The sequence below is a fragment of the Mastomys coucha genome, chromosome X (genome assembly GCF_008632895.1).
Source record: "Mastomys coucha isolate ucsf_1 chromosome X, UCSF_Mcou_1, whole genome shotgun sequence".
Lineage (NCBI taxonomy): Eukaryota > Metazoa > Chordata > Mammalia > Rodentia > Muridae > Mastomys > Mastomys coucha.
In genome coordinates this window covers 41,536,570-41,547,927 of record NC_045030.1, presented here as the reverse complement: position 1 = coordinate 41,547,927, position 11,358 = coordinate 41,536,570, and the positions used below count along the sequence as shown (strand labels likewise).

Below are 11,358 nucleotides of genomic sequence, written 5' to 3'. Positions count from 1 at the left end.
GGAAATGATGAAGTCCAAGTAAGCCCAGATGGGGTCAGCGGCTGGGGCTGGGGCTAGAGCCAGAACAGGCACAAGCAAGTAGAACGATCACATGCCGGGCTTATTGCTCATGAGGAGCTTGTGGTCCATTTCATAACACCAGGATGGTCCGTGGCATACAGGGGTTTAGTCTTTTGGCCTAGTTTGCTTGCCTCACCCCTAGGTTGCAGATCTGGATAATAAAACCTCAAGTAAGAGGAGCATTTTAGCATACAAATGAGCTTAAACATAAAATCTTTTGTTGCTGCAAAAGCACAGAAACAAGCGAGCCAGCTCAATCCATCTTTCATTCCCCTCCAGAACACTGGGTGGTCACAGAGATATGATGAAGGCCGGTTCTCAGCCACTCCCTCACACCCATCCCATTTCTCTTTCATTGGGATATACAGCTGTCCCTGGATGGGATCTCTCTACAGAGCACTCTTTAGACGAATTCCCATGACATTAAACTGCAGAGTCTAGACGTGCTGCACAGAGTTCACTAGTGCTCCTAGCCACCCTTTGAGGCTCTGCCATGCGAAGACTCTCCCAGTACACCCCCAAACACTTCCCATGACATGATGACACTCAAGTATATGATTCTTTAATGAGTGCACCTACCACGAGGACTTTCAGATAGTCTTGCCAAAGGTTATTTCACAACACCAGAAGCGCTTATTTCATACCTTACAAACAATGTCACTGTAGGACATTGTCTCAAAATAAGACTATAACCAGTCTGTCTAAACCAGAGGGTTGGGGGATCGAAGGACTGTCTGATTTAGCCTGCATTGTTCTTGCAACTTAGTAATGGCTGTTTTTACAAAGACTGTAATTTCTCACTCCAAAATGATCCATTAACTCTGCTGTGACATTAAGAAATGTTGAGAAAGACTCAAAGCAGGTGGGGAGGGAGAGATAGTTTTGCAAGGAGCATAAGTTATAAAGTATAACTTAAGAGCCTGGCTTTTGTCCCTTGCTTAATATACTAGGACAAAAACCTTAGAGAATATCACTCAGGTGTTTGGAAGCGAATTCAGGCATTTTATCCATCTAAACAATCAGTCATGTCTTAGGGTTTCCATTACTGTAAAGAGACACCATGATCAAGGCAACTCTTATAAAGGACAACATTAATTGGGGCTGGCTTACTGACTCAGGTTCAGTCCATTGTCATCATGGCAGGTACATGGCAGCATCCAGGCACGCATGATGCAGGAGTTGATAGTTCTACATATTCATCTGAAGGCTGCTAGCAGAATTCTGGCTTCCAGGCAGCTAGTATGAACATCTTAAAGCCTACATCCACAGAGACACACCTACTCCAACAGGGCCACACCTACTCCAACAGGGCCACACCTTCTAATAGTGCTACTCCCTGGGCCAAACATATACAAACCGTCACACTGAGAGTTCTACATCTTGTTCTGAAGGCAAACAGGAGAAGACTGGCTTTTCCACACTGGGCAGAGTTGCAAAGCCCTCATAGTGACACACTTCCTCCTACAAGGCCACACCTCTTAACAGTATCATTTCCTAAGGGCCAAGCATATTCAAACCACCACAGGTCATAACACTTCTAGACAGCTGGGTATGATGGCACAGGCCTGTAATGCCAGCACTCGAGAGACAGGCAAGTGATCTTTAGGAGTTTGAGGCCAGTTTGATGTACATAGAAAGTTCCAGGCTATCCAAGGCTACATGGCGAGAGCCTGTTTCATGCAACAAACAAAGAAAAAAAAAACAAACAAAAATCAAACATTTTAACACAGTATAATCCAAAGATATACTAGTTTAATATTTCCGTGTTGAGATATGATAGTAAGAAAATATTGTCTTTCTTATAATTGAGCCATTATATTTCCGCAAGTGTAGAAAACACTGTAGAAAAAAACCCAAAGCCTTTCATTGGCATGCAGAGTGCAAAGTACATGGGTTATGTGTTCAGAATCAAGGTTGCAGTGAAAGCTCACAATACAACATGGATGAACATTGCCAGAAGCACCCCATATTTGTTATGCAATTGATTTTGAATTATTTTCTAATCATTGCATGTTTTCGAGTACATAAACCCATACAGGATTGCAAGTCACAATTTAAAAGCCAGGGCTTTGCAGTCACCTTTCCAGCATCACGGAGGAGTAGACCATGAGGGTCTACCCCTAAATAAGGAGCTATTGGTAGTTGATGGCTACTAGAGGGCTTCAGTTTGCCGGGCGGTGGTGTTCCACGCCTTTAATCCCAGCACGTGGGAGGCAGAGGCAGGTGGATTTCTGAGTTTGAGGCCAGCCTGGTCTATAGAGTGAATTCCAGGACAGCCAGGGCTACACAGAGAAACCCTGCCTTGAAAACAAACAAACAAACAAAAAACAAAAACAAACAAACAAAAAGTCTCAGTTTTCTTAAGAGGTGTGGCCTTTGGTAGGCTAACTGTGTCCCAGTGGGTGGCCCCACAGTCTTGTGTATACTGGAAACACTAATTGGAGACAGTGAATTTTAAAAGGGGACAGGAAGAGGAGAGGGAGAAGTGGGAAAGAACAGTAGGAGTTGGAGGGAGGGGCAGAGTAAATACTATCTGGTTATTGAATCCCAAGTGGTCAACCCTGAAAACACACACAACAGGAAATGGTCTCAGCAGGTTATGTTTTTCTACTTATTCATGTATTTATTTATATATGTAACAGTAGTAATTAAAGAAAAGGGCCATGAGTTTGAGAGGGAGCAGGCATGGGAGAGGTTAAAGGTAAGATGGGGGAGGGGAAAATGATGTAATAATATTTTAACAAAAAAGAAAATAAATGAAAGGATATAGAGTATATTGTATGAAATTCTCAAAGAATAAGTAAATAAGTAAATTTAAAAAGAACAGATTTATTTTAATCAAAAAGAAAAAAAAGAAGCCAGGTAGTGGTGGCACACGCCTTTAATCCCAGCACTTGGGAGGCAGAGGCAGGTGGATTTCTGAGTTCGAGGCCAGCCTGGTCTCTAGAGTGAGTTCCAGGACAGCCATGGCTATACAGTGAAACCCTGTCTCGAAAAAAAAAAAAAAATTTGAGCTGGAGAGATGGCTCAGTGGTTAAGAGCACCGACTGCTCTTCCGAAGGTCCTGAGTTCAAATCCCAGCACCCACATGGTGGCTCACAACTACCCGTAATGAGATCTGACTTCCTCTTCTGGAGAGTCTGAAGACAGATATATTGTATACATATAATAAATAAATAAAATCTAAAAAAAAAAAAAATTCTTCCATGGGCTGGCGAGATGGCTCAGTGGGTAAGAGCACTGACTGCTTTTCCAAAGGTCCCGAGTTCAAATCCCAGCAACCACATGGTGGCTCACAACCACCCATAATGAAATCTGACGCCCTCCTCTGGTGTGTCTGAAGACAGCAACAGTGTACTTACATATAATAATAAATAAATCTTTAAAAAAAAAGAAAAAAAAAGATTGTGCTTAAAGCAACTGTCATGAAATGGTGACTAGAGAAGCAGTTAGGCTAGAGAACTCACAAGTGCCCTGTCATAAGGCTGTCAGGACTTGGGCCCTGAATATGAGATGGTGACAAGTTCATGTAACAAGGAACTCCCTAGGAGGCAACTTGAGATGCAGAAAAACAGAGGGAGCAAGGGTCCTGTGTGCTGCGGCACTAGCCTGCTGATGGCACTTGTCTTCCTGTCTCCTCTCCTTCCATTCCTTTGTTTCTCACACAGGTATCCTCACCATTCTCCATTCACGTTGGCATGTATCCACACTTGCATGTCGAATGGCTGAAAAACATACTACCATGTCTCTAAGGGTGTCTTTCGTGCCATTTGCTTTTCTTTTGTTTCTAACATTTCTCCAAGTTGTTTCAACACACACTTGAGATCAAGTTGGTCCCGTTCCTAATTGGAAAGCCTTTCTAGTTGATCTGTGGAGGAGACACATGAATGGTGCATAAGAATGCTTCGAAAAATAGGATAGATGTATCCTTAAGTTCTTGTAAACAAAGGGAAGAAACAACTAAGAAAAAAGCCCTATACCTTGGGGCCTGTTAGCTCAGTGAGTAAAGCTGCTTGCTGCTGAGCTTACAACCAGAAGTTTCATTCTAGGGACCTACATGGTGAAAGGAGAGAACAGACTCCCTGAAGTTGTTTTCTCTGACCTATATATGTGGGCAAGCATGTACACAGACAGACAGACAGACAGAAGACAGGCAGATACACACATACTAAATAAATAGATACATGTAAAAAAGGAAAGACAGGAAGTATCTGGGCAGATCCTTGAATTTCAAAACAAATCAACATAAAAACACTCAAGGGAAATTTGAGTGTGAAAGATTTTTAATAACCCTTCCATTTCTCAAGATTGTCACTATAGAGTTGTATGTTATATGGACAAATTGTAGGATGACTAAACCATCTCAGTGGAGTTTGCCTGTAAAACATATACAATTTAATTATTTCTTGTATTTTTGGAGATTATGAGCTAATTACATCATTTCCCTGTTCTCCTCGTCTCTCCAAGTTCTCCCATACACCCCTCATTGCTTTTATGATGACTGTGAACTACAACAAAGGCATACACAAATAATTTCTAAACATTAAAATTAATCCAAGGCACAAGGCAGAAAATAAAAATCCCTCTCATTTCTTTCGGGTCTCATTTCCTCAGAGGGACTCACCACTAATAGACTGACAGATTCCTCCCAGACATTTTTCTGAACATAAACTATGTATGTATGTATGTATGTACATGTGTATGTGTGTGTGTGTATGTGTGTATATATGTGTATATAAGTGTGGGTGTGTCTGTGTGTATGTGCATGTGTCTATGCTTGTGTGACATGTGTGTATGTTGAATGTACTCTTTTTGTGATTCACTCTCCATCTCATAGATGGCTTTCTGTATCTGCCCACCTGCATCTCTGCATCCTTCTGAGCTCTCTATGGTATCTATGTTATGAAAATACCTTGCCCTTCCATTCTTAATTCCTGGGACTGTTTTTACAAGACTTTTCTTTTTCACGTAGGCCCAAGAGCGGCATGGGCACCAAGTCTATATCCCATGACAGTATCTTCTGTATGGATCCTGAGCCTGAAAAAGCAGCAGGCAAGCTATACTCTTCTCCAGTGCCCCAGAGAAGCAGATCACTGAAGGTAACACTGAATCTGACCTCAGTCTCATTAGACACTATTCTTTTGCCCTGATCCCTCTTCAAAAGAGGGAGGAATTTGATCCTGATTATCAACTAATTTTATCTCACAGGGCTATCTTAAATCTCAAATAATACAAACATATAAATAGGCATTTAACTACATGAAATGGCCCACACAATAGTGTTGCCTGCTGTGTGCTTTTATTTATCACACCCAAGGATACCATGATTATTTTGATAGTGGACAGTTTACTCTTTATGTGTTAGTGTGTTCACATGCCAACCCTCCAACTCTCGCCACAGAGATCTCCTATTTCCAGAACTTTGCTTAGCATCACAGGACATAGTGCCCTTGCAGCTTTGAGTGGATCTGGGGACCACTGTTTTTACAGCAGTGGAATCTGGGCCCCAGGCTCCAAATTCACTGAGGTAATACCATGGAAACATGTGTACCGTGGTCGGCTAAGTCACATAGGTGGGTTGTCTTAGTTAGGGGCTCTATTGCTGTGAACAGACATCATGACCATGCCAACTCTTATAAAGGACAAAATTTAACTGGGACTGGCTTACAGTTCAGAGGTTCAGTCCATTCTCATCATGGTGGGAAACTTAACAGTACAGGTAGACATGGTGCTGGCTCAATAGGCAGCAGGAAGAAGAAAATTACACTGAGCCTAACTTGAGCATCTGAAACCTCAAAGCTTGCCCTAGGTGACACACTTGCGCCAAAAAAGCCACACGTACTCCAACAAGGGCACACCTCTTAATAGTGCTGCTTCCCAGGGGCCTATGTCAGTTATTTTCATTCAAACCACCACCTTTTACTCCCTGGCCCACATAGGCTTGTAGCCATACCATAGGCCAACTTCAAAAGTCCCCATATTCTATCACAGTATCAGCACTGTTTAAAAGTCCAAAGTTTAAAGCCTCTTCTGAGATTCATGCAATCTCTTAACTGTAATCTCCTATAAAATCCAAAAAGCAGACCATCTACTTCTAATATATAATGGCACAGAATATACATCCCTGTTTCAAAATGTAGGGAAGGAAACATAATGAGGAAATACTGGGCCAAAGCAAGACTGCAAAACAGCTGTGCAGACTTCAAACTCTGCATCTCCATATCTGATGTCAAAGCACTTTTCAGATCTTCAACTCCTTCAGCTTTGTTGACAGCAACTCAATTCTTTCTATTGGACTGGCTCTACTTCCTGTTAGCAGCTTTCCTCAGCAGGTATCCCATGACTCCAGCATCTCCAACATCTCTGGATCTCCAAGGCAATCTAGGCTTCACCTTCACAGCTTCACACAATGGCCTCTCCAGGGACACCCTCGCACATGCCTGGCCTCAGTGGTTTTCTCTAATCTTGGAGGGAGATTCCATAGCCCCTTTCTTGTATCCCTGACTCTACAGCCAGAACCATGTGGCTGAAGCTGCCAAGTTCTGCTGCTTGCTAGAGATGGACTATGAACCCTTCTTTCAATTACATCTTCACCAGCTTTCCGTTTTTGATGGTTTCCTTCACTGCCTAGGCATGAATGTCTTGGCACTTGCTCAATAGACCAAGTTAGCCTTGAACTCAGACCCACCAGCCTCTGCCTTCTGAGTTCTGGCATCAAAGGTGTGCACCACCACACCTGGCTCTAAGCTTTTCCTTAATTCCTTTTCATTTTTCTTTAATTCATTCATTTTTACAAATTGGAAGTTTAGCTGAGTGGAGTTTTGCTCAGAGGTCACCGCTCCCTTTAGCCCACTTAGAATGAGGCTTTTCTTTCATCTGTTTACACTTTCTAGTGCCCCCTTTTTCCTCCAACTGTACACTGTAGTTTTTCCTTGCCCAGCTTGCTCTTTTTCAGTATAGATATGCATAAGGCTGCCCTTCAATAGCCATGCAACACAGGCAACAATAGGTTATTTGGAAATGTCCTCTCCCAAAGCTGTCAATCCATAACTCTTCAACTTAGCCTCAGGCAGACTCTTTGGACAAGGGCAAAAAGCAGCCAAAATATCAAAAGAATGATTTCTAAGCAACGTACTCATTCTCTTCTGGAGCCTCTAAGCCAGGCCCCTCAGTTCAAATCATACTCAGTACCAATGTCTTCCATGCTTCTGCTAGTGTGGCCCATTGAGCCCCAACTTAAAGCATTCAGATGCTTTTCTAATCCAAAGTCCCAACACATTCCTCCAAACAGAAGTGGTCGTGTTTTCACAGCAGTATCCTAGTCCTTGGTACCAACTGCTGCCATAGTAAGGCGTTCTATTGCTGTGAAGAGACACCGTGATGAAACTCTTATAAAGGAAAGCATTTAATCAGGACTGGCTTACAGTTTCAGAGGTTTAGTCCATTTTCACACTGGTGGGAAGCATGGCTGCATGCAGGCAGACATAGTGCTGGAGAAGGAGCTGGGTGTTCTCCATTCTCATTGGCAGACAACAGGAAGCAACAGTGAGCCACTAGGCCTGGCTTGAGCTTCTGAAATCTCAAAGCCCACCCTTAGCAACACACTTCCTCCAGCCAGGGCACATCTACCCCAACAGAGCCACACCCCCTAATAGTGCCACTCCCTATGTGCATACAGGGACCATTTTTATTCATACTACCACACAGATCTATGCTTGAATTCTTGTCCTGCAACATTACTGGGTGTAAGACCATGTTTTAGCTGTTTAACTTCTCTGAGCCATCCTTTCCTCATCTCCAATGTACAGTACTAATATCTCCCTCAAAAACTTGGTTATGAGGATTGAGTGAAGTCTGTCAAGGGACTGGAGAGAAAGCTCAGTGGTTAAGAGCACTTAATGCTCTTCCAGAGGACCCAGGTTTGATAGCCAACACCTCGTGGTAGCTTATAATCATCTGTAACTCCAGTTCCAGGGGATCTAATATCTTCTTCTGGCCTCCATTGGCACCAGGAACATGGTGTACAGACATACATGCAGGCAAAACGCTCACACACATAATACATGCGATAAATGTTTTTAAAAGAAACCATTCAGGGCCATCAAGCTAGTATGTTATTGGTTTAGTGTGTGCAAACTCTGCTGGGTGCTTTAATCTTAAAGGGTGGGGAAGAGAGCATGGGGGAAACCAGCAGAGGGTGTGGCTCTGTGGCTGGGGCCCATAGTGGCAGTGGATTGCTGTTTTCACGCAGCACATTAGGGAAAATCTGTTTTCCTTTGCTTTTGGCTGTTCAGTCCCAGATAGCAACACCAGCTTTTGTGTGCCTGTAGTCACACCCCTTGCTCCCTCATGGCCATGAAGTGTCACAGGTTGTTTCTTATATTTGGTAAGACACAGCTTAGGTCCTGCTCTCTGTACTCTTTCCCTCATCTTTTTTGTTTGTTTGTTTGTTTGTTTTTTTGAGACAGGGTTTCTCTGTGTAGCCCTGGCTGTCCTGGAACTCACTCTGTAGACCAGGCTGGCCTCGAACTCAGAAATCCACCTGCCTCTGCCTCCCAAGTGCTGGGATTAAAGGCGTGCGACACCACCGCCCGGCTTTCCCTCCTTTTTTAGAACCAACCACAGAGAATCTCGCGTAGCAGAGACATTCAGTTCAAAACTAGAGTTCATCTGGGGGAAGACTGCCGGGAAATAGTTTAGGAGTTATCTTTCTCATGATGAAGGGGATGCGGGGCGGAGGGGTGGAAACCAATAGTCCAAAGGCAAGTTTTCTTAACTGACCAGTGTGGGCCTATAGCTTATACATTGGGCCCAATCCTTTAGATCTTCCCCTGCAAAACATGCCCATGGACAGCAGAGGGCGCTATACTAGTTATTTTTCTATTGCTGTGATAAAGAGAATGACAAAAAGCAAGTGGGAAGGAAAGAGTTTGTTTCATCTTGTCCTTCCAAGTAAACAGTCTATCACTGAGGGAAGTCAAGGCAGGAACTGAAGCAAAGGGCACCGAGGAACAATTGGTTACTGGCTTGCGTTTCATGCCTTTCTCAGTTGGCTTTCTTACTCTACTTAGGCCACCTTGCCCAGGGGTGGCACCACCAACAGTGAGCTGTGGGCTCTTCTCTATCAGTTAGCAATCAAGAAAATTCCCCACAGAGTTGTCCACAGGCAATCCGATGAAGCATTCTCTTAATTGAGGCTTCTCTCTCTTTCTTTCTTTCTTTCTTTCTTTCTTTCTTTCTTTCTTTCTTTCTTTCTTTCTTTCTTTTGTTGTTGTTGTTGTTGTTGTTGTTGTTGTTGTTGTTGTTGTTGTTGTTCTTCTTCTTCTTCTTCTTCTTCTTCTTCTTCTTCTTCTTCTTCTTCTTCTTCTTCTTCTTCTTCTTTTTAAGATAACTCTAACCTGTACTTTGGGGGAAAAAAGTCCAGCAGTGGTGGCACACCTTTAATCTCAGCACTAGAGAGGCAGAGGCAGGTCTCTGAGCTCGAGGCTAGTCTGGTCTAGAGCTTGAGTTCTAGGACAGCTGGGGTTACACAGAGAAAACTTGTCTTGAAAAAAAGAAAAAAAGAGAAGAAAGAAAGAAAGAAAGAAAGGAAGGAAGGAAGGAAGAAAAAGCCAATCAAGATAGGTGGTAATAGGTCATCAATAACCAGATTAACTTTTGGGTAGAAAACTCTCTTTAATTGCCAAGATGATAGCACTGAATGAAAGTTAATTAATGGCAAGGATCCCAGATGCCAGGCAGGGTGGCTGGCACTTCCCTGTTATATAAGCATTTAGGACACTGTGTCAGGAGGATCATAAGTTCAAGACTTGCCTCTTCTACATAGTGGATTCCAGGATACCCTGGAAAATAGTTTGAAGCCCTGTTTCAAGGCAGCACACACATCAATGCACAGAACAAACTGAATCAAAAGTTTTGGTATCCAGTGTTCCATAGCACCTGGTGGAAATATAGAATTGTTGTGCCTGGGTTCCTTGATAGGGTGAAGTATTTGTTTATTTTTAATTAAAAATAATATAATTGTGGGGTTATGTGCACATTAGTGCAGGAGCCCCCAGAGGCCAGAGGTATTGAGTCCTCTTGGAACTGGAGTTACAGACTGTTGTGAGCCACCTGATGTGGGTCCTCTGCAAGAATAGTCCATACTCCTAATCAATGAGCAAGGTTCCTATGCAATGATCAAGCAATTGTCCAGGACAAGGTTCTTAGTGGATCAAAAAAGATATTCATAGCATTACAGATTGGGAGGGAAGAAAGCCAGGTATTCAACTGTGTCTGAAATACTAAGGTTGAGCCAATTTTATTCACTTCCGGACATTCACCTGATGCCTTCTCTGATGTGTTGGGAACATGGTTGCTTGGATGAGGTTTCCTTTATTTGATTACAAACAGTTAAAATGTGATAGTGTATTATTAGCACCTTCCTGTTGGTGAGTTCATCGTTTATAAAAGCAATCCTGTAGAAAACACTTTTCTTACTGCACTCGGGCCCAATTCTCCCCCTGAAGTTCTTGTTAAGGAAGCAAATACACCATTGGCTGTCTGGTTGCTGCTTCTCAACTTCCTGAACATGGCCTTCAGTATGGGACCTATCCCTTTTCCTGGCACTTATTGCTGGCAAGGAAACAAGAGTGCATAGTGGTTAAGAACACAAGCTATTGATTTGGCAAGAGCTTTCAAATACTTGCCTTACAACTGGTAGAACTATGACCAGCCACAATATCTTTCAAACCTCATTGTCTCCATTTAGATAATGGCCACGATACTTAGCAATCACTTTGTAGGAACTGTAGAAATTTCTCACTGCCTGGTTTATTATAATACCTTAGTGAAAGTTATTTATCATTATTTATTATTATTGTTGTTGTTGTTGTTCCCGGGGTTAGGGATGGTTGATTGACGTAATAGTTGATTTAGGCTTTAATTCCTAAGTTCCCAGTAGAGACTGGTAGCACAAGGGAGCGCTGGAGACCTTGGCCAGGAGTTTTCCAGGGGAAACATCTTGGCAAACCTCCACTGTGTCTATTTTTCTTTGGCTAGTGTCTGGAGGTTATATGTAAAACCTTACACAGAAGCAAACGGTGTTAGCTTGAAAGAGGAAAAGAACCATGCTCCATGAAATATTGTAGGCCCATTATATAGGATTGGATATAGCAAACTGTAGATGCTTATCCAATATTTGTTAGATATAAATCAAAGATTTTTTTATTAGATATTTTATTTATTTACATTTCAAATGGTATCTCCTTTCCTGGTTTTCCCTCTGGAAAAAAAAAACCTATTTCCTCCCTCCTCCCC

The 11,358-nt window shown here is 42.7% G+C and overlaps 1 protein-coding gene across 3 annotated transcripts in view; it reads left to right on the top strand.

The window, feature by feature from the left end:
• Kiaa1210 (KIAA1210 ortholog) overlaps positions 1 to 11,358 on the top strand; it is a 53,218-nt gene that overhangs the window by 8,300 nt on the left and 33,560 nt on the right. For 2 of the 3 annotated variants that reach the window (XM_031349645.1, XM_031349567.1), the window contains exons 1-2: positions 7 to 18; positions 5,033 to 5,159. In XM_031349645.1, the coding sequence (XP_031205505.1) occupies positions 8 to 18; positions 5,033 to 5,159 (138 nt within the window). In that variant the 5' untranslated portion in view covers position 7. Of the gene's footprint in view, positions 1 to 6; positions 19 to 5,032; positions 5,160 to 11,358 lie in introns of those variants that run through there. The other variant, XM_031349714.1, reaches the window with a different exon arrangement.